Source organism: Theropithecus gelada, chromosome 4 (genome assembly GCF_003255815.1).
Source record: "Theropithecus gelada isolate Dixy chromosome 4, Tgel_1.0, whole genome shotgun sequence".
NCBI lineage: Eukaryota > Metazoa > Chordata > Mammalia > Primates > Cercopithecidae > Theropithecus > Theropithecus gelada.
In genome coordinates, this window is record NC_037671.1 from 107,185,779 (window position 1) to 107,213,755 (window position 27,977).

At 44.3% G+C, this 27,977-nt stretch overlaps 1 protein-coding gene across 1 annotated transcript in view; it reads right to left on the reverse strand.

Moving 5' to 3' along the window:
* The window catches only part of C4H6orf99 (chromosome 4 C6orf99 homolog), a 42,361-nt gene extending 15,440 nt beyond the window's left edge, over nucleotides 1-26,921 (reverse strand). The window contains 2 exon segments of the mRNA XM_025383649.1: nucleotides 7,989-8,129; nucleotides 26,539-26,921. Coding sequence (XP_025239434.1) covers nucleotides 7,989-8,119 — 131 coding nt within the window. The 5' untranslated portion in view covers nucleotides 8,120-8,129; nucleotides 26,539-26,921.
* Between the last annotated feature and the right edge of the window lie 1,056 nt (nucleotides 26,922-27,977).

Here is a 27,977-nt window from a genome sequence, read left to right on the forward strand (position 1 = left end):
TATAATCCCAGTACTTTGGGAGGCCAAGGCGGGAGGATCACCTGAGGTCAGGAGTTCAAGACCAGCCTTGCCAACATGGTGAAACCCTGTCTCTACTAAAAATACAAAAAATTAGCCAGGTGTAGTGGCGGGCACCTGTAGTCCCAGCTACTCGGGAGGCTGAGGCAGGAGAATCACTTGAACCCAGGTGGCAGAGGTTGCAAAGAGCCAAGATCACACCACTGCACTTCAGCCTGGGTAACAAGAGCAAAACTACATCTCAAAAAAAAAAAAAAAGAGACAGAGAAAGATATAAAAGGCATCCAAATTGTAAAGGATGAAGTCAAATTATCCTTATTTGCAGATGATAGGATCTTGTAATTGGAAAAAACCTAAAAACTTCATCAAAAAACTATTAGAACTGATAAATTCAGTAAAGTTGTAGGACACAAAATCAACATATGAAAATCAATAGCATTTTTATATGCCAACAGTGAACAATCTGATAAAGAAATCAAAAAAGTAATCCTATTTACGGTAGCCACAAATAAAATTAAATACCTAGAAATTAACCAAAGAAGCGAAAGATTTCTGTGATAAAAACTATAAAATATGAATGAAATAAATTGAAGAGGACACAAAAAAGAAAAACATTCCATGTTCATGGATTGGAAGAATCAATATTATTAAAATGTCCATTGGCCGGGCGCGGTGGCTCAAGCCTGTAATCCCAGCACTTTGGGAGGCCGAGGCGGGTGGATCACAAGGTCAGGAGATCGAGACTATCCTGGCTAACATGGTGAAACCCCGTCTCTACTAAAAATACAAAAAACTAGCCGGGCGCGGTAGCAGGCGCCTGTAGTCCCAGCTACTTGGGAGGCTGAGGCGGGAGAATGGCGTGAACCCGGGGGGCGGAGCTTGCAGTGAGCCGAGATCGCACCACTGCACTCCAGCCTGGGCGACAGAGCGAGACTCCGTCTCAAAAAAAAATAAAAATAAAAATAAAAATAAAATGTCCATACTGCCCAAAGCAATCTACAGATTCAATGCAATCCCTATCAAAATACCAATGCCATTCTTCACAGAAAAAAAAAAAAAAATCCTAAAATTTATATGGAACCCTGAAAGACACAGAAAAGCCAAAGCTATCCTGAGCAAAAAGAACAAAACTGGAAGAATTACATTACCTACTTCAAATAATACTACAGAGCTATAGTCACCAAAACAGCATGGTACTGGCATAAAAACAGCCACAGACCAATGGAACAGAACAGAGAACCCAGAAACAAATCCACACACCTACAGTGAACTCATTTGTTACAAAGGTGCCAAGAATATACACTGGGAAAAAAGTCTCTTTAATAAATGGTGCTGGGAAAACTGGATATCCATATGATGAAGAATAAAACTAGACCCCTACTTCTTGCCATATACAAAAGTCAACTCAAAATGGATTAAAGATGGAAATCGAAGACCTCAGACTATGAAACTACTACAAGAAAGCATTGGGGAAATTCTCCAGGACATTGGCCAGGGCAAAAATTTATTGAGTAATACCCCACAAGCACAGTCTACCAAAGCAAAAATGGACAAAGGGGATCACATCAAGTTAAAAAGCTTCCTCAGCTGGGCGCAGTGGCTCACGCCTGTAATCCCAGCACTTTGGGAGGCTGAGGTGGGTGGATCACCTGAGGTTGGGAGTTCGAGACCAGCCTGACCAACATGGAGAAACCCTGTCTCTACTAAAAATACAAAATTAGGTGGGCGTGGTGGCATATGCCTATAATCCCAGCTACTACGGAGGCTTAGGCAGGAGAATTGCTTGAACCTGGGAGGCAGAGGTTGTGGTAAGCCGAGATCGTGCCATTGCACTCCAGCCTGGGCAACAAGAGTGAAACTCCGTCTCAAAAAATAAAAAAAATAAAAATAAAAAGCTTCCTCACAGCAACAGAAACAACAAAAAATGTGAAGAGACAACACACGGAATGGGAGAAAATATATGCAAACTACCTATCTGACAATAGATTCATAACAAGAATATATAAGGAGTTCAAACAATGCTATAGGAAAAAATCTAATTATCCAATCAAAAAATGGGCAAAAGTTTTGAATAGACATTTCTCAAAAGAAGACATACAAATGGCAAACAGGCATATGAAAAGGTGCCTAGCACCACTGATTACCAGAGAAATGCAAATCAAAACTACAATGAGATATCATCTCATCCCAGTTAAAATGGCTTTTATCCAAATGTCGGACAATAACAAATGCTAGTGAGGATTCGGAGAAAAGGGAACCCTTGTACACTGTTGGTGGGAATGTAAATTTGTACAACGACTACGGAGAACAGTTTGACGGTTCCTCAAAAAACTAAAAATAGAGCTATCATATGATCCAGCAATCCCACTGCTGGATATATACCAAAAGAAAGAAAATTAGTATATTGGCCACACGCAGTGGCTCATGCCTGTAATCCCAGCATTTTGGGAGGCCGAGGTGGGCAGATCATGAGGTCAGGAGATCAAGACCATCCTGGCTAACATAATGAAATCCCGTCTCCACTAAAAATACAAAAAATTAGCCGGGTATGGTGGCAGGCACCTGTAGTCCCAGCTACTCGGGAGGCTGAGGCAGGAAAATGGCGTGAACCCGGGAGGCGGAGCTTGCAGTGAGCCAAGACCGAACCACTGCACTCCAGCCTGGGTGGAAGAGCGAGACTCTGTCTCAAAAAAAAAAAAAAAAAGACAGAAAATCAGTATATTAAAGGGATATCTGCATTCCCAAGTTTGCTGGAGCACGTTCACAATAGCCAAGATTTGGAAGCAACCTAAGTGCCCATCGACAGATGAATGGACAAAGAAAATGTACTTACACACAATGGAGTACTATTTAGCCACAAAAAAAAAAATGAAATTCTGTAATTTGCAAAGACATGGATAGAACTGGAGGTCACTATGTTAAGTGAAATACACCAGGCACAGAAAGACAAACATCACATATTCTCACTTATTTGTGGGGCCTAAAAATCAAAACCACTGAATTCATGGAGTTAGAGACTAGAAGGGTGGTTACCAAAGGCTGGGAGGGTAGTAGGGTAGAGGGTAGCTGTGGATGGTTAATGGGTACCAAAAAAGTTGAAAGAATGAGTAAGACCTAGTATTTGATAGCACAAGAGGGGGACTATAGTCAATAATAATTGTACATTTTAAAATAACTAAAATGGGCTGGGCACAGTGACTCACACCTATAATCCCAGCACTCTGGGAGGCCAAGGTAGGTGGATTGCTTGAGGTCAGGAGTTTGAGATCAGCCTGGCCAAGATGGTGAAACCCCCTCTCTACTAAAAATACAGTGCACTCCAGCCTGGGAGACACAGCAAGACCCTGTCTCAAAAAAAAAAAAAAAAAAAAAGGAAGGAAAAAAGAGTCATGTTGATAAAAGTCAAAATGGTGTTCACCTTTCCATGGATGGGGGTTGGGGCAGGGAAATGGTGGTGTATGGAGTGGATATTGTATTGACCGCAGAGGAACATAAGGAAAGTTTCTAGCATGCTGGAAATGTTTTCTACCTTGAGCTGGTATTATGTACTAAGTATTTGTGTCTCCTCAAAATTCCTATGTTGAAATCTAATCCCCAGTGTGATTGTATTAGGAAGTGGGCCCTCTAGGAGGAATTAGGTCATAAGGATGGAGCCCTCAGAAATGGGATTAGTGCCCTTATAAGAAGGGACATGAGAGAAATGATCTTTCTCTCCCCTCTGTGAGGCCACAAGAAGACACTAGCTGTAAACCTAGAAGGAGGCCTTCACCAAGAATCCAACCACTTTGGCATCCTGATCTCAGACTTCCAGTCTTCAGAACTGTGAGAAAGAAACGTTTGTTGTTACAACCACTCTTTATAGTATAGTTATAGAAGCCTCAGCTGACTAAGACCACAGTGATGTGGTCACCTGGGCACCCACAAATGTAAAAGTTGATTGAGTTGCGCATTTCAGATGAACGCTCTTTTAGCAGTCTACTGTGTGTATGTTAAATTTCAATAAAAAGGTAAAACTTGGCCAGGTGCAGTGGCTCACACATGTAATCCCAGCACTTTGGGAGGCTGAGACAGGTGGATCATCTGAGGTCAGGAGTTTGAGACCAGCCTGATGAACATGGTGAAACCCTGTCTCTACCAAATACAAAAAATTAGCCAGGAGTGGTGGTGTATATCTATAATCCCAGCTACTTGGGAGGCTGAGGCAGGATAATCGCTTGAACCTGGGAGGCAGAGGTTGCACTGAGCTAAGATTGCACCACTGCACTCCAGTCTGGGCAACAAGAGCAAAACTCTGTCTCAAAAAAAAAAAGGTAAAAATCTAGCCGCTCCACTTTTAGCACTTTACTGTGTGTATGTTAAACTTCAATAAAAAGATAAAAGTCTGGCTGGGCGCGGTGGCTCACGCCTGTAATCCCAGTATTTTGGGAGGCCAAGGCGGGTGGATCACCTGAAGTAAGGAATTCAAGACCAGCCTGACCAACAGGGTGAAACCCCATTTCTACTAAAAATACAAAAATTAGCCAGGTGTGGTGGTGGGCACCTGTTATCCCAGCTACTCAGGAGGCTGAGGCAGGAGAGCGGCTTGAACCCGCGAGGCAGAGGCTGCAGTGAGCCAAGATGGTACCACTGCATGCCAGCTTGGGTGGCAGAGCAAGATTATCTCAAAAAAAGAAAAGGTAAAAATCTTTCTGCCAATGTGTCCCTTTCCCTGCCCCCAACCACGACTGCCATCACATCGAAGCAGAGGGTCTAGAGAGAGGTGGGATAAAGTGGTAGGCTGAGTGCAGCACAGTTAATACCCAGAGGGCTTCCTGATTCTCTTAATCCATATCCCTCACTTAGCTGAGCCCAGGGCTGTACCACCGCCCTGCCTTTAGGAGCCCAGTAAGGACTTTCCACAGGCCATCCGCAATGTCCGTCTTCACACTGAGGTTTGCCTTAGCCTCTGTCCCGCCTATGTGGATAATCCCCACCTTAAATCATCCTAGGGCAGGAAAAAGGCAGAGAGGAGGAGGAGGATGCCCTAGGAGAGGAGGTGATGGAGGTGGGAGGGCGCAGAGACTGAAAGCTCAAGAAATTCCTAAGCAAAGACAGTGATTAAATACGCTCCATTACAGAGCGGGGAGAAGATACGTAAAAGTCTTGAAAGATGTAAAAGGTAAAAATCGGCCAGGCGCAGTGGCTCATGCCTGCAATCCCAGCACTATGGGAGGCAGAGGCGGGTGGATTACCTGAGGTCAGGAGTTGGAGACCAGCCTGGCCAACATGGTGAGACTCCCGTCTCTACTTAAAAAAATACAAAACATTAGCCGGGTATGGTGGCGGGTGCCTGTAATCCCAGCTACTCGGGAGGCTGAGGCAGGAGAACGGCTTGAGCCCAGGAAGTGGAGGTTGCAGTGAGCCAAGATCGCGCCACTGCACTCCAGGCTGGGTGACAAAAGTGAAACTCCATCTCAAAATAAATAAATAAATAAATAAAAATAAAAGATATACTCCAGAATATGGTGGAATTATGGCAGATTTTTATTTTTGCTTGTCTGTATTTTCTAAATGCTTTATAACAATTCTGTATTACTTTGCAATAAGAAAAATAAAATGTTTTGAGCTTCACAGTACTTAAACTACATGCCCTGGTAAGAAGGGCACAGTACTCAACAGCTCCCAACATACCACATTCCATCTTTATCTTTGGTAACCTGCCCTGGTCTTAGGTGATTTCAGGTCAACCCAATTCACAATCATCTATGACGATCTTAGGTAATGTATCACTTTAAGACTGTGCAAAAGACATTATTTTGCTGGGAGTTCATTTCTTCATAACACATAACAAATGACTAAAGAGGTAGCCAAGAAAGAAAATATGCCCGGGCACACACATGAGCGGAGTGTGCTGGATTCTCTGCAGCACCGCACAACAGGCAGGCCCTGGACACAGAGCTGTGGAGGAGGGAGTGGGATATCAGGCTGTCAGGGCCTTGGTTTTTCATGCTGCTCTTCTCTTTCCACACTAGTTTCCAAGAAAGGCTCTGTAGACGACTCTTTCTTTTTTTTTTTTTTTTTTTTTTTTAGTTGGAGTCTGGCTCTGCCACCTAGGCAGAAGTGCAGTGGGGCAATCTCATCTCATTGCAATCTCCGCCTCCCAGGTTCATGCAATTCTCTGCCTCAGCTTCCCGAGTAGCTGGGATTACAGACGCCTGCCACCACGCCCGGCTAATTTTTGTATTTTTAGTAGCAACGGGGTTTCACCATGTTGGCCAGCCTGGCCTTGAACTCCTGACCTCGTGATCCCTCCCACCTTGGCCTCCCAGAGTTTTTTTTTTTTTTTTTGAGATGGAGTCTTGCTCTGTCCCCCGGGCTGGAGCACAGTGGCTCAATCTCGACTCACTGCAACCGCCACCTCCCAGGTTCAAGGGATTCTCCTGCCTCAGCCTCCTGAGTAGCTGGGATTAGAGGCGCCCGCCACCACACCCGGCTAATTTGTATAGGCTAGTCACTGCTTCTCTTTCCCCATTCCTGCTTCAGATGGCACATGGCTGTGGCCACCATTTAAAAATCATGTCAACATGGATTGGACTCCATTCTGTACTCAGCTTGGTGCCCAAGGTTGCTGTGACCAAGTGCTACCAAAGAGAACATTCGAGGTGGCTTGGGATGACCCCAGGAGGCTTCTCTGGGAGAAGTGGGCTTACCAAGCTCTGGACAGAAGCTAGTAATTGGGACAGGCAGGGAGATGGCCTGCATAAGGGCTCAGAGGCAGGACTATGTTGAAACCATCTGGCTTGGGCAGAGAATCTGAGATGAGACCTCCTCCCCAGAAGCTCAGGATGTACTTATTAGAAGGATGGATAGTATGATAAGACACAAAAGAGCGAGCTGATTAATTTGGATGTCGAGTTGAGGAAATGGTCTGAGCAGCCCAGAGATATGCTGAAAATGTACTTTAGAAAAATCTATCTGTACAGGATGGGTAAGGAAGGGTGAAGTGGTGATGAGAAAGCTAGGCCGAAGCCCACTACCCAACAGAGAAAGAACTTAGGGAGGCAGCCATAGAAACAGACACTGAGAAATAAAAATCACTGGATTTTAGGACTGGGCGCAGTGGCTCACGCCTGTAATCCCGGCACTTTGGGAGGCTGAGGCAGGCAGATCACCTGAGGTCAGGAGTTCAAGATCAGCCTCGGGAACATGATGAAACCCCCGTCTCTACAAAAATACAAAAAGGAGCCAGGCATGATGGTGGGTGCCTGTAATCACAGCTCCTCTGGAGGCAGGAGAATCACTTGAACTCGGGAGGTGAAAGTTGCAGTGAGCCAGGATCACACCACTGCACTCCAACCTGGGCAACAGCAAGACTCTGTTTAAAAAAAAAAAAAAAAAAAAAAAAACCTCACTAGATTTTAGAGCCTAATTGGGTGTGAAGGTCCAAATGAGGAAAGGATCACAGATGCTGCTGATGTCTCAACCTGAGGAGATTTGATTCACTTCCCTGCCCTTTCCTGTCCATTCACTCACTGAACACTGAGCACTTACCACACAGCAGGCCCCATGAAAGAGCCAGAGAGAAATAAGATGGGTGAGAGACAGCACCTGCCCACAAAAAGCCCATTGCTTAGTGCAAGATAAGGTGAAATCAACAGATGGCTATAAAACGGGAGAATAATGCTAGCCCTAGGCCCAGAGTCTGCACAGCATGGAAGAGGGGCTCTACTCTGTTCTGACAAGCATTGCCATCTACGTTACCACCCCTTCCCCACACCGGCTCCCTCTGCTAAGGCTTTAAAGAGAGGCAAATGACTCTAGAAAATCCCCACAGGGCTGGGGCAGAACTTTCAGGCCCTGTGAGGAGAGCCCTGTAGACAAGGAAGAGCTCCAAGAAGCTTGTTTCCGTCTCATGAGCATGAGGTGTGGGGATGGACCCCAGCAGTAGCAGGGTGCCACATACTCCATTAGGTCTCTTTTTAATTTCTTACCTAGCTCTCCTCCCACTACTCTGCAGGTAGTGCTGAAATCCTGGATGTTGGAGCTGGAAAAGGTAATGCAGTACGCACTCCCTTATTTTGCAGAGCAAGAAACTCCCCTGGCAGTGTTCCTCGTTCTTCATACCTCTCCACCTATTCTGCCAACAAAATTGGGCGGGGTCATTAGAAAGCTAAGTGACAGATACACAATAATGTGCCAATGAAATCACAGAATGGTGTTAAGAGCTGGTAATGACTTAATGTGTTTTTCCTATTAGGGTCATTTATAGTTTATTACCAAAAGTTTTTTGTTTTGTTTGTTTTTGAGATGGGGGTCTCGCTCTTTTACCCAAGCTGCAATGCAGTGACATGATCACAGCTCACTGCAGCCTTGACCTCCTGGGCTCAAGTGATCCTCCCACCTCAGCCTCCTAAGTAGCTAGGACCACAGACACGTGCCACCATGCCTGGCTAATTTTTTTTTTTTTTTTTTTTTTTTTTTTTTTTTTAGAGACGGGGTTCTCTCCGTGTTGCCCAAGCTGCTCTCCAGCTCCTGGGCTCAAGCAATTATCCTGCCTTGGCCTCCCAAAGTGCTACAATTACAGGTATGAGCTACCACACCTGGCCTCAATAACTTTTTAAAAAAAATTATTTTTATGTGTTTAGGGGTGAAATTGCAGGTTTCTTCCATGCATATATTGGGTAGTTTTACTAAAAGTTGTTAAAAGCCCTTAACAAAAAACAGATGAAGGAATGCATCTCCCCAGGTGGAGTGTATTAGGTAAGGGAAGGTCTACAACAGTCCAGATAAAAGAGCACTGTTTTTTCAGTGGTCTCACCAAAGTATCTGTTTTTAATACGCACACAGGCATTTATAGGTTAGGAGCATCTGCCTACCTCTTGCCTACAAAAGACTGCAGCCTACAAAAGACTACATTGATGTCTTTGGAAATGCAGAGATGGCATTCCTAAGGTAAGAGGTCAGCAGGAGTTGTTTTCTGAGGATGTGGTAAAGAAACCGGGCAAAACCTCTAGTTGCCTTCAGTGCTTGTTATACACTAATTATAATGCACTAGCATGCTAAAAGACATTCTAACTGGCACCATGACAGTTTACAAATGCCTTGGCAACACCCAGAAGTTACTTTATATGGTTTAAAAGGGGAGGAACCAGGCTGGGTGTGGTGGCTCATGCCTGTAATCCCAGCACCTTGAAGGGCGGGGTGGGCAGACTGGCCCACCTGCAAGCCCAGTTTGCAGGTGGGCAGATTACTTGAGCCTAGGAGTTTGAGACCAGCCTGGGCAATATGGCAAAACCTTGTCTCTACTAAAAATACAAAAATTAACTGGGCATACGCCCGTAGTCCCAGCTACACAGGTGGCTGAGTTGGAAGGATCACTTCAGCCCAGGAGGCAGAGGTTGCAGTGAGCTGAGATCGTGCCACTGCACTCCATCCTGTGTGACAGAGCAAGACCTTGGCACGCTCTCTCTCTCTCTGTCTCTCTCTCTCTCTCTCTCTCACACACACACACACACACACGAATTACATTGATGTAAGATGGATTAATAGGAGAAAAACAAAAAACCTCTCATCCGTTAAGAAAAAAAAAAAATTTGCCAGGCATGGTGGCTCATGCCTATAATCCCAGCACTTTGGGAGGCCGAGGCAGGCAGATAACCTGAGGTCAGGAGTTTGAGACCAGCCTGACCAACATGGAGAAACCTCATCTCTACTAAAAATACAAAATTAGCCGGGTGTGGTGGCACATGCCTATAATCCCAGCTACTGGGGAGGCTGAGGCAGGAGAATCGCTTGAACCTGGGAGGCGGAGGTTGCAGTGAGCCGAGATACAGCCATTGCACTCCAGCCTGGGCAACGAGAGTGAAACTCTGTCTCAAAAAAACAAAAAAATAAAAAACAAACAAACAAACAAAAAACAGGAGGCCGGGCGCGGTGGCTCACATCTGTAATCCCAGCACTTTGGGAGGCCAAAGTGGGCGGATCATGAGGTCAGGAGATCGAGACCATCCTGGCCAACATGGTGAAACCCCATCTCTACTAAAAGTACAAAAAAAAAGAAAAAAAAAAATTAGCCGGGCATGGTGGCAGGCGCCTGTAGTCCCAGCTACTCAGGAGGCTGATGCAGGAGAATGGCGTGAACACGGGAGGCGGAGCTTGCAGTAAGCCAAGATCCTGCCACTGCACTCCAGCCTGGGTGACAGAGTGAGATTCCATCTCAAAAAAAAAAAAAAAAAAAATTTAATTCTTAGACCAGCCACAGAACCTAGAAATGAAGAAGGAAGCAATTTTTCTTCCCGTACAAAAGAAAGGTATAAAGACTGGACAAGAAGAAGTATATTTATTTGTAAATAACATGACTACAAACTTAGAAAATATAAAATAAACCACAATTAGAATTAATAAATACATTCAGCAAAGTCATAGGCTACAATGTCAATATACAAGCATCAATAATATTACCATATATCAATAAAAAAATTTATTTTTGAGATGGAGTTTTGCTCTTGTCACCCAGGCTGGAGTGCAATGGCACAATCTCAGCTCACTGCAACCTCCGCTCCCCAAGTTCAAGCAATTCTCCTGCCTCAGCCTCCCAAGTAGCTGGGATTACAGGCGCCCACCACCATGCCCGGCTAATTTTTGTATTTTAGTAGAGACGGGATTCCGCCATGTTGGCCAGGCTGGTCTCAAACTCCTGACTTCAGGTGATCCAGCTGCCTTGGCCTCCCAAAGTGCTGGGATTACAGGCGTGAGCCACCGCGCCTGGCCTCAAAACATTTTTTAAATGAAAAAAATTTTAATACCATGTATAATATCAAACATATAAATATCTAGGAAGAAAATATAATACCTAAAAAAAAAAAAAAACTAAGGAAAAAAGTGCCCAATCCCTATGCTAAACATTGCAAAACATTTCTGAGAGAAATGAAAGACCTAAATGAATGGAGATATTCAAACACAAAGGAGGAAAAATAAAAATAAAAAGATCTACGTGGTGGTAAGGTTTCTACATTCCACTCGACATGACAAAATACTAATTCTAATTAGACTGGGAAATGTTAAGTATGTACATTGTAATCCCTAGAGCAACCTCTAAAACACACATATAAAGAGATATAACTAAAAACTCTAGAGTTCAATTCAGATGGAATACTAAAAATGTTCAAATAATCTAAACCATGGCAGGAAAGAGATAATAAAGAAATAAAGACTAGAGGGAATAAACACAAAATAAATAAAAGAAAAATCTGAAAAGGAAAAATCTGAATCCAAACCTATCAGTAACTACATTCGATGTAAATACTATAAACCAGGAGTCAGTAAAGTCCAGATAGTAAATATTTTTGAACTTGTCAGTCATATGGTCTCTGTTGCAACCACCAAACTCTGCTTTTGTAGCAGAAAAGTAGCCACAGAAAATACATAGATGAGCCAGGCGTGGTGTCCGTAATCCCAGCACTTTGGGAGGCTGAGGCAGGGGTATCACTTGAGGTCAGTAGTTCACAACAAGCCTGGTCAACATGGTGAAACCCCATCTCTATTAAAAATACAAAAATTAGCCAGGCACGGTGGTGGGCACCTGTAATCCCAGCTACTTAGGAGGCTGAGGCAGGAGAATCACTTGAACCCAGGATGGGGAGGCTGTAGTGAGCCCAGATTGAGCCACTGCACTCCAGCCTGGGCAACAGAGTGAGACTCCGTCTCAAAAACAACAAAAAAAGAAAATACATAAATGAGCATGGCTGTGTTTTAATAAAACTTTATTTACAAAACAGGCAGCAGGCCAGATTTGACCTACATAGTTTGCTGACCCCTGATCTAAACACACCAATTTAAAGAGATTTTCAGAATGAATTAAAAAAAAAAAGTACCAAATTATATGCAGTCTACAAAACAAAACAACATACACACAATCCACCTTAACTATAATTATATACAAGGAGTTTAAAAATAAAAGGATGGAGGACAGGCACGGTGGCTCACGCCTGTAATCCCAGCACTTTGGGAGGCCGAGGCGGGCAGATCACGAAGTCAGGAGATGGAGACCATCCTGGCCAACATGGTGAAACCCCGTCTCTACTAAAAATACAAAAAATTAGCCGGGCGAGGTGGCGGGCGCCTGTAGTCCCAGCTACTCGGGAGGCTGAGGCAGGAGAATGGCGTGAACCTGGAAGGCGGAGCTTGCAGTGAGCCGAGATCACGCCACTTTACTCCAGCCTGGGCTACAGAGCGAGACTCCGTCTCAAAAAAAAAAAAAAAAGAAAGAGAGGAAGTGGAGTAGCTATGTTAATATCAGACAAAGGAGACTTCAGAGCCAAAGAAATGACCAGGGATAAAGGAGACGTTATTGTTGAAAGATATTCTCCGAAACTCTCACATTTCTAAATGTTTTATGAGCAGAGGCAATGGCTTCCTTCGATTTAGAGTATCTTTTCAAGGATGTTTATATAGTCAACAGCTCTGGAAATAGAAATAGGCCGCTCTCTGGAGCGAAGGGAGGGTTTGTTTTCTATCCAGCATAATAAAGACAATTTCTCTCTTTGTGGCAAAAGTCAGGAAGGCTCAGCTTCCGTTCTTGTTTTTTTGTTTGTTTGTTTGTTTGTTTTTTTGAGACAGAGTCTTGCTCTGTCGCTAGGCTGGAGTACAATGGCACGATCTCAGATCACTGCAACCTCTGCCTCCCGGGTTCAAGCGATTCTCCTGCCTCAGCCTCCTGAATAGCTGGGACTACAGGCATGCGCTATCACGCCTGGCTAATTTTTTGTATTTTTTTAGTCGAGACGGGGTTTCACTCTATTGACCAGGCTGATCTCAAACTCCTGACTTCGTGATCCGCCCACTTCGGCCTCCCAGAGTGGTGGGATTACAGGCCTGAGCCACTGCACCCGGCCCATTCTTTTTTTTTTTTTTTTTTTTTTTTTGAGACGGAGTCTTGCTCTGTCGCCAGGGCTGGAGTGCAGTGGCCGGATCTCAGCTCACTGCAAGCTCCGCCTCCAGGGTTCACGCCATTCTCCTGCCTCAGCCTCCCGAGTAGCTGGGACTACAGGCGCCCACCACCACACACGGCTAATTTTTTGTATTTTTAGTAGAGATGGGGTTTCGCCATTCACAGGATGGTCTCGATCTCCTGACCTCGTGATCCGCCCACCTCGGCCTCCCAAAGTGCTGGGATTACAGGCGTGAGCCACTACACCCGGCCTCCATCTCCCATTCTTAAAGATGTGGGTTCCTAACCTCAGGGATCCTCTCCCACAGTGCAGACTCTTGACATGTGTAGGTGCCATCTGGTCCCTTTCACATCATCCTTTTGAAAATGAAGCTCAAGGAGCTGGTGCAGATGTGACTACCATGGCCACTGCTCTTGTGGGTGATAAGGTCCTGTGTCATTGTTCCAGCAATCTATGTCTTTTGTTAGCATCTATGAAACTGCCAGACTGACTTACTAGCTTACAAGCAGGGTAAAACACCACACCCTTCACTGTCCATGCAAATGATAAAAGGGTCACCAAGATGACAAAGCCATCCTAATTGTGTGTGCACTTAACAGAGCTTCAACACATCTGAAGAAGGCTGGGAACAGTGACTCACAACTGTAATCCAGCAATTTAGGAGGCCAAGGCAGGAGGATTGCTTGAGCCTAGGGGTTCGAGACCAACCTGGGCAGCATAGTGAGACTCCATCTCTACAAATAATAAAAAAAATTTAGCCAGGCATGGTGGCACACACCTGTGGCCCCAGCTACTCAGGAAGTTGAAGTAAGAGGGGATGGCTTGAGCCCCAGAGGTCAGGACTACAGTGAGCCATGATCATGCCACTGCACTCCAGCCTGAGTGACAGAGCGAAACCTTAAATAAAAATAAAAACAAAAATAAAAAATCTGAAGACGAACTGATAAAACTTAATTGAGAAATGGACAAATCCACAGTTACAGGTGGAGAGTTCAACACTCCTCTCAGTAATCAACAGAAAATTAGCAAGGATACAGAACTAAAAACATCATAACCAATTAACCCGATTGATATTCATAGAATATTTCACCTAATACATGCTTCCTGAATTTGGTATTTACCAAAAGAGACGATAGCCACCACGCCAGCTAATTTTTTTTTTTTTTTTTTTTTTTTTTTTTTTTGATTTGAGACAGAGTCTCGCTCTGTTGCCCAGGCTGGATGGAGTGCAGTGGCAGGATTCGGCTCACTGCAAGCTCCACCTCCCACATTCACGCCATCCTCCTGCCTCAGCCTCCCAAGTAGCTGGGACTACAGGTGTCCGCCACCACGCCCAGCTAATTTTTTGTATTTTTTAGTAGAGACGGGATGTTACTAAAAAATACCCCATCTCTAATAAATGATGTCTAACAGGATGTTAGACATCCTGGCTAACATCCGTGTTAGCCAGGATGGTCTTGATCTCCTGATCTCATGATCCCGCCCACCTTGGCCTCCCAAAGTGCTGGGATTACAGGCATGAGCCACCATGCCCAGCCAATTTTTGTATTTTTAGTACAGATGGAATTTCACCATGTTGGCCAGGATAGTAAACTCCTGACCTTGTGATCCACCTGCCTCAGCCTCCCAAAGTGCTGGGATTACAGGCATGAGCCACCGCGCCTGGCCAATTTTTTTTTTTTTTTCCTTTGAGATGGAGTCTCACTCTGTCACCCAGGCTAGAGTGTAGTGGCACGATCTCAGCTCACTACAACCTCCGCCTCCCAGGTTCAAGCAATTCTCCTGTCTCAGCCTCCTGAGTAGCTGGGACTACAGGCGCGCGCCATCACACCTGGCTATTTTTTGTATTTTTAGTAGAGACAGGGTTTTGCCATGTTGACCAGCCTGGTCTCGAACTCCCTACCTCAGGTGATCTGACTGCCTCGGCCTCCCAAAGTGCTGGGATTATAGGCATGAGCCACCACACCCATCCTCCCTTGATACATTTAAAAGATGCATTGAAATTAAACTATGAGTTTGTATTTTGAAAATACAAACTGAAATCATACAAAATATGTTTGTATGACTGAACTGAAATCACACAAAATACTGAATTGAAATCGTAGAGAATATAAAGTGAAATCATACAAAATATGTTCTATAACCACAGTGGAGATTGAAACCACCTTCGGAAAATTATGACTGAGACAGTGAAAGAGATCTAATTTAACTGACTGCATCTTGCTTCTAACCTCCAAGCTGTCCTTGTTCATTCCTGGGCATAGGCCAAACTAACTTCTGGAGTTTAGTTTATAGTTTAAAACAAAGAGGGTAACAGCCCTTTCCCAAAGCAGACCTCCTTCTTGCCTGGGGACTAGATTGCCTTTGTAGGACTAATATTAGCCACAAGATTAGAAATTATGGTTTAGGAGTCATGCAGCGGGAGCCTATAAGATTCTGACCCTCCCTAAACTGCTCCTAAGATCAGTGCTTGAGATATTTTGCAGACCCTGCACTTGACGGATCAGCTGGCCCCATCCAGATGGATTAACTGGCTCATCTGATCTTGTGGCTCCAACCAAGGAACTGACCCAGAGCAAGAAGACAGCTTTGACTCCCTATGATTTTATCCCTGATCAATCAGCACCCCTGGCTCACTGGCTTTCCTCCCTCCACCAAGCTGTCCTTAGCAACTCTGCTCCCAGAATACTCGGGGAGACTGATTTGAGTAATAATAAAACTCTGGTCTCCCGCACAGACAGCTCTGCATGAATTACTCATTCTCTATTGTAATTCCCCTGTCTTGATCAATCGGCCCTGTCTAGGCAGCAGGCAAGGTGAACCCCTTGGGCGGTTACAAAATCAAAATCAAAAGAGAAAGATAACTAGATAATTTCTTTAAACGTAAACAGCAGAACTTCTGGTTCAGCTCTCCTGAGGGCCTAGTCTTAGAGGGGCCTCACACTTTCATGGGCTTTATTTCCAGGAGCCTCACCAGGGTTTCAGGCAGGGGAAAAGGAAAAGTAACCATTTAAAAATACATCCAGGGGGAAAGTAAACATTTTGAAAAACACTCAGTTCTCTATAACAAAGGCCTGCCTTCTAAGGGAAACTATTTTACCTGAGTCTTATCTCATCTGGAGGAATGGCAATTAACCAGCTCCAGCCCCTCTAGCTTTCCTGTATCAGGTAAAGGAAGAAAAAAAAAAAAAAAGGCTAAGAACGGCCTCTGAAGGTTACAGTCCACCTTTAGAGGTTTCAGAGCCATTAAAAAACTGAGATTTAATCAGATGGTTAGAGAGCACCTCCTCTCCCTCAAACTATCACATCATAGTTCCTGCATAATAACAGGAAACAGGATTGCAACTGAGAGAGCTGCAAAGCACAGACTCCACTGAAGGAGGTTTTAGGGTAACCCAAAGACAACAACAAAACAAAAGGAAACTAGAGGAAGCATCTGGCTCTGCAGGTACAGCAAACGTTAAACACAGATCTGCTCCTGGCCAAATTAACGTTAAGTCTTCGCAGTAAAAGCCTAATCATCTCAGTTCCTATGCCTGATACATCGCATCTGGCTTTGAACAAAAAATTACAAGGATGCTAACAGATAAGAAAAACAGTCTGAAGAAACAAACTATGCATTAGACTCTGATTCAGATGTGGCACAAACTTTGGAATTATCAGGTAGGGAATTTAAAATAACAAGGATATAAGGGAAAAGGCAAATGGCATGCAAGAATAGAAAAGAAATAATGAGAGAGATGGAAACTAAAAGAATGAATCAAAAGAGAATTCTAGAAATTAAAAATATTGCGAGAGAAATGAAAAATGCCTTTATGGGATCATCAGTAGGTAATACGTGCCTGAAGAAAGAATCAGTGAGCTGTGAGATATGTCAACAGAAACTTCCCAAACTGAAAACATGAAAAAAAAAAAAAAAGAAAGAAAGAAACTGCTCGAACAGGGCCAGGTGCCATGGCTCACACCTGTAATCCCAGCGCTTTGGGAGGCTGAGGCAGGCAGATCACCTGAGATCAGGAGTTCGAAACCAGCCTGGCCAACATGATGAAATCCCATCTCTACTAAAAATACAGAAATTAGCCGGGCATGGTGGCGGGCACCTGTAATCCCAGCTACCCAGGAGGCTGAGGCAGGAATTGCTTGAACCTGGGAGGTGGAGGTTGCAGTGAGCCGAGATCGCGCCACTGCACTCCAGCCTGGGCAAAAGAGTGGGACTCTGTTTCAAAAATAAAGAAAAGAAAGAAAAAGGAAGGAGAGGGGGAGGGAGGGATGAAGTAAGGAAGGAAAGAAGGAAGGAAGGAAGGAAGGAAGGAAGGAAGGAAGGAAGGAAGGAAGGAAATGTTCAAACAGAGTATCACTTACTGTGGGACAATTATAAAAGGTCTAATATGCATTTAATGGGAATAGCAGAAGAGAGAAATAAGCAAAAGAAATATTCAAAGTAATAATCACTAGGAATTTTCCAAAATTAATGACAGACATCTAAACACGGGTTCAGGAAGATCAGAGAACATCAAGCAGGATAAACACCAAAAAATCTACCTAGGCATATCATATTCAAACTGCAGAAAACCAAAGACGAAGAGGATATCTAGAAAGAAAGCAGAATAAAAATATCTTGTCTGTAGCAGAAGAGAGATAAGAATTATATTAGATTTCTCATCAGAAACAATGCAAGCAAGACGACAGTGGAATGAAATATTTTGAAAAGAAAACAAAAAACTCACCAACCTAGAATTCTGTATCCAGTGAAATTATCCTTCAAAAAAAAGGGGGGAAATAAAGACTTTCTCAGATAAACAAAAACTGGGGGAATCTGTTGCCAGGAGAATGCCCTACAAGGTATGCTAAGGTATGTTTTTTGAAAAAAGGGAAACTATATAGGTCAGAAACTCAGATCTACATAAAGAAAGGAAAATTTACATCAAAGAAAGAAAAAAATGGCCAGGCATGGTGGCTCATGCCTGTAATCCCAGCACTTCGGGAGGCCGAGGCAGGTGGATCACCTGAGGTCAGGCATTCAAGACCAGCTTGGCCAACACAGTGAAATCCCGTCTCTACTAAAAATACAAAAATTACCCAGACCTGATGGCACATGCCTGTAGTCCCAGCTACTCAGGAGGCTGAGGCAGGAGAATCACTTGAACATGGGAGACAGAGGTTGCTGTGAGCCAAGATCATGCCACTGCACTCCAGCCTGGGTGGCAAAGCAAGACTCTGTTTAAAAAAAAGCACAAGGAACAGTGGCTCATGCCTGTAATCCCAACATTTTGGGAGGCCAGGACAGGAGGATCACTTGAGATCAGGAGTTCAAGACCAGCCTGGCCAACATGGTGAAATCCTGTCTCTACTAAAAATACAAAAATTAGCAAGATGTGATGGTAGGTCCCTGTAATCCCAGTTACATGGGAGGCTAAGGCAGAAGAACTGCTTGAACCTGGGAGGCGGAGGTTGCAGTGAGCTGAGATAACACCATTTGTACTCCAGCCTGGGTGACAGAGCAGGACTCCATCTTAAAAAAAAAAAAAAAAAAAAGGCCGGCACGGTGGCTCACGCCTGTAATCCCAGCACTTTGGAAGACTGAGGCCAGCAAATCACAAGGTCAAGAGATCGAGACCATTCTGGCCAACACAGTGAAACCCCGTCTCTACTGAAAGTACAAAAATTAGCCAGGCGTGGTGGCACTCGCCTGTAATCCCAGCTACTCGGAAGGCTGAAGCAGGAGAATTGCTTGAACCTGGGAGGCAGAGGTTGCAATGAGCCAAGATCGTGCCACTGCACTCCAGCCTGGTGGCAGAGTGAGACTCCATATCAAAAACAAAACAAAACAAACAACAACAACAAATCCAGGGATAAATAGACAAATCAAACATTATGGTTTGAGACTTCAACACTCCTCTGTCAGTAACTGACAGATTCAGTAGGCAGCCTGGATACAGTTAAACCAAACAGCATCGTCAGTCAACTGGATTGAATTGACATCTATAGACTACTTCATCCATCAACATCAGAATACACATTCTTCACAAGATCAGATGGAACATTCACCAACCTAGATCATATTCTAGCCAGAAAACATACCTCAACAAATTTAAAAGAACAGAAATAATACAAAGTTGCTGTCAGACAACAGTGGAATTAAAACTATAAAGTAAAAAATTTAAAATACATAAATAAATGATTTTTAAAAGATAGTAACAGAGAGCTAAAAATGCTGAAAATATTTAGAGAACAAACAGCATATTCCTAAATAACATCTGTGTAAAATAAAAAGTCTCAAGAGAAATGTTTAATTGTTTTGAACCAAATAAAAATGAAAATACAACTTACCAAATCTTGTGGGATACAGTAAAAGCAATGCTTCGACAGACATTTTTAGCACTTAATGTGTATATTAGAAAAGAAGAGGCTGGGCGCGGTGGCTCACACCTGTAATCCCAGCACTTTGGGAGGCCGAGGCGGGCGGATCATGAGGTCAGGAGTTAGAGACCAGCCTGGCCAACATGGCGAAACCCCGTCTCTACTAAAAATACAAAAATTAGCCGGGAGTGGTGGTGGGCACCTGTAATCCCAGCTACTTGGGAGGCTGAGGCAGGAGAATCGCTTGAACCTGGGAGGTGGAGGTTGCAGTGAGCCAAGATTGTGCCATTGGACTCCAGCCTGAGCGACAAGAGCATGGCTCTGTCTCAAAAAAAAGAAGAAAGATTTAGTATCAGTAATCCAAGCTTCCACCTTAGGAAACTATGAAAAGAAAATAATATAAGCCTAAAGCAATCAGAATAAGAGAACTATAATAATAAAAATTAGAGCAGAAATCATTGGAATTGAAAATAAGAAATTGACTAAAAAATCAAAACCAATCATTAGGAACGAAGGATAGGCTATCACTGCACACCCAGACTCTAAAAGGGTAATAAATTACACAAACAGCTGTGCACACATACATTTGACAACTTACATAAAATGGATCAATTCTTTGATGGGCACAAGCTACCAAAACTCATCAAAGAATAAATTAAAAACCTAAATAAATCCTTTATCTATTAAACAAAAAGTTGAATTTCCAGTTTAAAATCTTCCTTAACAGAAATCTGCAGCCCCAGATGGTTTCATCAGCAAATAGTACCAAAGATTTTTAGAAAGATGTAACATGAGTTCTACATAGTTTCTTCCAGAAAACAGAAGCGGAAGGAATGCTTCCTAACTCATTTTATGAGATGAGCATCAACATGATACTAAAACCAGATAAAGAAAATACAAAAAAAGAAAAGACCTTCATGAATCATGAATCAATATCCCTCATCAACACAGATGCAAAATACTAACAAACTGAAAACCGTAATACATAAAAAAAAAATTACACATCATGACCAAGTGGGGTTTATTCCCGGGATGCAAAATTTGAAAACCAATAAAAATGTAATCTGCAACAAGACCGTATCAACTGACAATACTCAACATCAATTCACGGTACAAGCGCTCAGCAAATGAGGAATCGAACAGAGCTCTCTAAACCAATAACGCAAACCTACAAAAAAGCCTATAACTAAACATACTGTGAACGACGTAACGCTTTTTTCCCCCTAAGATCAGGAACAAGGCAAGGAAGTCCACCTCACCCCTCCTACTCAACATTGCACAGGAAGACCTATCTTGTGAAATTGGGAAATAAAATTTAATGAAAATCATAGATTGGAAAGGTGAAAACACAACTGTCCCTAGTCCCTATTCACAAACAACATGATTGCCTATATAAAAAATCTCATGGATTCCATAAAAACCTTCTAAAACCAATGTCAGTTTTGCAAGATTGCAGGATACAAGGTTAACACACAAAAACCAACTATATTTCTTTATAATGGTAATGATTATCTGGAAACCAACTTTTTAAATCACAGTGGCTTAGAAAAATAGTCTCCCATAAATCTAACAGACCACGTGAAGGATCTATATACGAACACCACTAAATGCTGATGAACGAAATAAAACAGTCTAAATAAATGGAAAGACATACTATATTCACAGACAATATAGTTAAGATGTCAGTTCTCCAATTGATCTATAGATTTAACACAAATACAATTAAAATCCCCCACGAGGTGGGGCGCAGTGGCTCATACCTGTAATCCCAGCACTTCAGGAACTGAGACAGGAGGATCACTTGAAGCCAGGAATTTTGAGATCAGTATGGGCAACATAGCGAGAACTCCGTCTCTACAAAAATATATATATATATATATATGTGTGTGTGTGTGTGTGTGTGTGTATAGATAGATATATAAAATTAGCCAAGTGTGGTGATGCACACCTGTGATCCTAGCTACTCTGGAAGCTGAGGCAGGAAGATCCCTTGAGCCCAGGAGTTTGAGGTTACAGTGAGCTATGATGGCACCACTGCACTCCATCAGGGGCTACAGACTGAGACTGTCTGAAAAACAAAACAAAACAAAACAAACAAAAAAAGAACAAAATCCCCATCAGGATTGTTAAAACATATAGACAAGTCTAAAATATATATGGAAAGTCAAAGGACGTAAAATACCCAAGTAATCAGGAAAGAGAACAAAGCTGGAGGGCGCTAAGACTTACTTTAAAGCTACAGCAATCAAGACAATGTTGTGTCAGTGAAGGGACAGACACATAGATCAATGAAACAGAATGGTCCAGAAATAAATTCACACAAATATTGCCAACTGACTTTTCACAAAGTGGCAGGTGCAAAGTCAATGGAAGGGAGTCTTTTTAATAAAGGACTTGTATCCAGAATATTTAATGAACTCTCAAAATTCAATGGTAAGAAAACAACCTGATTTTGGCCGAGTGTGGTGGCTCATGTCTGTAATCCCAGCACTCTGAGAGGCCGAGGCGGGCGGATCACGAGGTCAGGAGTTCGAGACCAGCCTGGCCATCATGGCGAAACCCCATCTCTACTAAAAATACAAAAATTAACTGGGCGTGGGGAAGGTGCCTGTAATCCCAGCTACTTGGGAGGCTGAGGCAGGAGAATCGCTTGAACCCGGGAGGTGGAGGTTGCAGTCAGCAGAGATTGTGCCACTGCACTCCAGCCTGGCCAACAGAGCAAGACTCTGTCTCAAAAAAAAAAACAACCTGATTAAAAAAAAAAAACAAACCTGTAATCCCAGCACTTTGGGAGGCCGAGATGGGCGGATCACGAGGTCAGGAGATCGAGACCATCCTGGCTAACACGGTGAAACCCCGTCTCTACTAAAAATACAAAAAACTAGCCGGGCGAGGTGGCGGCCGCCTGTAGTCCCAGCTACTCGGGAGGCTGAGGCAGGAGAATGGCGTGAACCCGGGAGGCGGAGCTTGCAGTGAGCTGAGATCCGGCCACTGTACTCCAGCCTGGGCGGCAGAGCAAGACTCCGTCTCAAAAAAAAAAAAAAAAAAAAATTGGTAAAAGGTTCGAAGAGACCTTTCACCAGTGAGAATAAATGCATGGCAAATAAGGCCATGAAGTGGTGCTCGCCATCATCAGCCTTTAGAAAAGCGTACATTAAGGCTGGGTGCTGTGGCTCGTGCCTGTGATCCCAGCACTTTGGGAGGTTGAGGTGGGCAGATCACTTGAGGTCAGGAGTTTGAGACCAGACTGGCCAACATGGTGAAACCCCGTCTCTACTAAAAATACACCATGCTGGGTTTGCTGGAAGGTTGAGGCAGGAGAATCGCTTGAACCTGGGAGGCAGAGGTTGCAGTGAACCAAGATGGCACCACTGCACTCCACACTCCAGCCTGGATGATAGAGTGAGACTCCATCTAAAAAAAAAAAAAAAAAAAAAAGTGTACATTAAAACCCTGATGACAGTTACCACTATCACCTGTTATAACAGCTACATTAAAAATAATGGTGATAACAAGTGCTGGTAAGGATGCTGAGTACCTTGAACTCACACACTGCTGATGGGAACACAAATTGGTCCTCTGAAGTTGGGCAGAATTGCATAAAGTTAATCATATACTTACAAATGACCCAGCAAAGCCCCCTCCTGCGTATTTAGAGAAAACTGAGCAACAAAAAGGAAAAGATTATTGATACATGCAACAACATGGAGATCTCACAGGTTTTATGCTGAGTGAAAGAAGCCAGATTGAAAAAACCACTGTAGAATGAATGCCGTTTACATAACATTCTGGAAAAGACAAAACCACAGCAACAAAGAATACATTAGAGATTCTCAGGCATTACAGGTGGGGAAAGATATGACCATAAAAGGGCAGAACAAGGGAGTTTTTGGGGTGACAGAACTGTTCTGTATCTGATCCAGTGGTGGTTATATTTACTTATTTTGAGAGAGGGCGTCCCCCTGTCACCCCACCTGGAGAGCAGTAGTGCAATCACAGCTCACCACACCCTAAACCTCCCCAGCTCATGCGATCTGCCCACCTCAGCCTCCCAAGTAGTGGGGACTACAGGTTCACGCGCCACCATGCCTGGCTAATTTTTGTATTTTTTGTAGAGACAAGTTTTCACCACGTTGCCCAGGCTGCTCTCAAACTCCTGGGCTCAAGTAATCTGCCCATCTCAGCCTCCCAAAGTGCTGGGATTACAGGTGTGAGCCACCATGCCCGGCCCAACACTAATTTTATATATGTGTTAAATCTCATAGAACTGTATTAATAAAAAATAAAAAGCAGTGTTACTGTATGTTAATTTTAAAAACAATATAAAATAATAATAATATAATTTGACAAGGCAAGGCCCAGACTAGGAGGATCTATTCATGATACATATGCCTAACAAAGACATATCCAAAAATTATAAAGTGTTACTACAATTTACATGGAAAAAACACACGGACCAATTAAAAAATGTGCAGAAACCTTGAACAGTTGTTTCACCAAAAAAAGTCATACAAATGGTTAATAAGTTATTAAAAGGGGCTCAACATTATCATTCATTAGGGAAATCACATTAAAACCACTAGGAGGCCGGGTGTGGTGGCTCACGCTTATAATCCTAGCACTTTGGGAGACTGAGGCCAGCGGATTACCTGAGGCCAGGAGTTCAAAAACAGCCTTGCCAACATGGTGAAACCCCATCTCTACTAAAAATACAAAAATTAGCCGGGCATGGTGGCGCATGCCTGTAATCCCAGCTTCTCAGGAGGCTGAGACAGGAGAATTGCTTGAACCCAGAAGGCAGAGGTTGCAATGAGCCGATATAGTGCCACCGCACTCCAGCCTGGGTGACAGAATTCCGTCTGAAAAAAAAGAAAAAAAAAATCACTAGGAAATACTGCTGCATAACCACCAAAAATTTAAGACTGTTAACACCAATTGTTGGCAAGGATGTGAAGTAACTATAATTTTTTTTTTTTTTTTTTTTTGAGACGGAGTTTCACTCTTGTTGCCCAGGCTGGAGTGCAATGGCATGATCTCGGCTTACCACAACCTCCATTTCCCAGGTTCAAGCGATTCTCCTGCCTCAGCCTCCCGAGTAGCTGGGATTACAGGCATGCGCCACTACAGCCAGCTAATTTTGTATTTTTAGTAGAGACGGGGTTTGTCCACGTTGGTCAGGCTGGTCTCCCTACCTCAGGTGATCTGCCTGCCTCAGACTCCCAAAGTGCTGGGATTACAGGCGTGAGCCACCTCGCCCGGCCCTTTTTTTTTTTTTTTTTTGATATGGAGTCTTGCTCTGTCACCCAGGCTGGAGTGCAGTGGCATGATCTTGGCTCACTGCAACCTCTGCCTCCTGAGCTCAGGAGATTCTTCTACCTCCGCCTCCCAAGTAGCTGGGACTACAGGTGCATGCCACCATGTGCAGATAATTTTTGTATTTTTTTTTTTAAGTAGAGACGGGGAATCACCATATTGGCCAGGCTGGTCTCAAACTCCTGACCTTGTGATTCACCCACCTCGGCCTCCCAAAGTGCTGGGATTACTGGCGTGAGCCGCCGCGCCCGGCCAATTTTCAAAAATTGATTCAACCCTTTTGGGAAACTGCTAGCAGTGTCTATTAAAACTATACACCTATCATCCTATGACACAAAAATTCCTTTTATAGGTATATATCCAACTAAAATCAGTGCATTCATTCACCATACTACATGAATGTTCAGAGCAGCTTTATTCATAATAGCCAAAAACTGAAAACAACCCAAATACACATCAGTGGTAAAAAGGATAAGTTAACCGAAGTATATTCATGCAATAGAATACTATTCAGTAATAAACTTCAAACTACTGATACGTGTGATAACATGGAGGAATCTCACACACTACAGTGCGTGAAAAAAAAACAGACAGAAATGCAAAGGTGTCCAATCTTTTGGCTTCCCTGGGCCACACTGGAAGAATTGTCTTGGGCCACAGATAAAATACACTAAAACTAACAATAGCTAAAGGGCTAAAAAAAAAAAAAATCACATGGCGGGGCACCGTGGCTGATGCCTGTAATCCCAGCACTTTGGGACGCCGAGGTGGTCAGATCACCTGAGGTCGGGAGTTTGAGACCACCCTGCCAATATGGTGAAACCCCATCTCTACTAAAAATACAAAAATTAGCCAGGTGTGGTGGCACCAGCTTGTAATCTCAGCTACTCGGAAGGTTGAGGCATGAGAATCGCTTGAACCCGGGAAGTGGTGGTTACAGTGAGCTGAGGTCGCACCAATGCACTCCAGCCTGGGCAACAGAGGCTCTGTCTCAAAATAAATAAATAAATAAATAAATAAATAAATAAAATCACAAAAAATCTCGTAATGTTTTAAGAAAGTTTACAAATTTGTGTTGGGCCACATTCAAAACCGTGGCCTGTGCTGGTTGGACAAGTTTGGAATAATGCATACTGCTTGATTGCAATTACATGAAGTTTAAGAGTAGACACAACTCATACTTGGTAATTTAAGTTCAAATGAATAGTGGTTACCTTTGAGGAAGTACTACTGACCGGGAAGGAGCAGTTGGAAACCTGGGGTGATGGAAATGTTCTAGATCTTGACCTGGGGGCTGATGACACGTGTATACATATGTAAAAGTTTACCCAGCTGTCCTCTTAAGATCTGTGCAATTTATTGTGTGTAAATTATGTCAGTTGGGAAAAAAATAAGAAAAATGAAGGAATGATGGAGAAAAAAGAAGAGAAACATAAGGAAGGAAGAAAGAAGGGAGGGAGGGAAGGAGAGAGGAAGGGGGGATTAAGCCTAAGCACGGACGGGGAGAGATGCTCCTTAAAAATATGCTGTCAGTCATGTAGTGTTATTTATTTATTTATTTATTTATTTATTTATTTATTTATTTATTGAGACGGAATCTCGCTCTGTTGCCCAGGCTGGAGTAAGTGGCGTGATCTCGGCTCACTGCAACCTCCACCTCCCAGGTTCAAGCGATCCTCTGCCTCAGCCTCCTGAGTAGTGCCATTACAGGCACGCGCCATGGTGACCGGCTGTTATCTGCATCTTAAAGATGGGGAAAGTTTGAGGTTTGCTGATGTGTTCAGCGTCATAGACTAGGTGAGTGACTCAAGCTGAGGCTAAAACCCAGGTGTGTAGGGCGCCAAAGCCTTTGTGATTCCACCTCCTACAGCTCGGGTCACTTCCTCGAAGAAAGGTGACTCCTAGAAATGCCTCCCACGTGGAAATGATCTCCTCCTGGGAAGAACGTCTGTCTTATCGCCGTCGACCTTAGGCATGGACACCCTTCTGTTCGCCACCCACAACTGTGAGCCTGCTCAGGAGGCAGAGCCACGTTCATTCATTTTAGGCCTCCTCAAGGGCTCAGCACCTGCTAAGCAGATGCGCGTTCCTGTAGGACAAGGGGTGACCACTGGAGACGCGGGTGCGACGCACGCGATCACGCCCTCGGATGTCGCTGTGGACTGCGCTTCCTTCCGAAGAGGGAACCGTTGAGAAGAGTGAAGGATTATATTTCACTAGAGACCAGCCGCGTCCGTGTGACTCACTTAGAAACTCACTGTTACGTATTTGGAGCCCGGACTAACGACCTTCCGGGTACACGTCAGGCAGAAGCAGGTGCGCGGTGGGAGTGTCCGCCCCGCCCCGCCGGTAGCGCCGGCCCCGCCCCCCTCACCTGCGCGCGCAACCCCGCCCCAGCGCGAGGCTCTGCACCGGCCGCGCCCGCCGTCCAGCTTTTATACGGCGCTATTTTGGTCGCGCGCCCTGATTGGCCGGGAGCGGGCGACGACACGCTCGCGCGCCTCAGGGAGGGGCCAAGATCTGGGGGAGGGGAACTTCCGGCGGCCGCGCGGAGCCCGGGGCGGCGGAGCGGGACTGCTGCGGTCTCCGGCGGTGCTTTGGGACCTGTGTGCCTAGTCTGCAATCTGTCAGTGGGGTTATATTTTAATAAAAGAGCTTGTGTGTCCGAAAGGGATTTGTCAAGAACCAAACTCACCCTTCTGGGATGGAGTTGCCAGATGGCGGGAACAGGCGGCGTAAACCTTACCAGACGTGAGCCCAGGCTGCTCAAGTGTCATTCGCGTCTTGAAGCTCTTGCCCGCCCCCCTTTGCAGGCGCGTCTTCTGCCAACTCTACCTTGCCCTTTGCTAAACCAGCCCTCTAATGTTTTATCGTGCCTCACGTCAGACAATGGCTGGGCCTGCCTCTCTGCCCTTGGTTCTGTTCTCTCCCCTTCTCTGAAGTCAGAAGAACAAAACACTCCTTAGAATTGCTAGAGGATCTCATTTCCACCACATTTCCCTGTCCTGATCCGAAGAGCCACGTCTGACCTCCCCTGGTCTGGCTGTCCACCAATCAGGCAGCATTACTCTCTGAGTCTCAAGGTTATTAAATTTCTTCTGGTGGCAGACTGGTTTTGTACTTTGGTGAAAGTGACCAAATAGGTACCAAGTGTGATTCATCAAAAAGTCTTACACTTGGCCGGGCGCGGTGGCTCAAGCCTGTAATCCCAGCACTTTGGGAGGCCGAGGCGAGCGGATCACGAGGTCAGGAGATCGAGACCATCGTGGCTAACACGGTGAAACCCCGTCTCTACTAAAAAATAAAAAAACTAGCCGGGCGAGGTGGCGGGCGCCTGTAGTCCCAGCTACTCGGGAG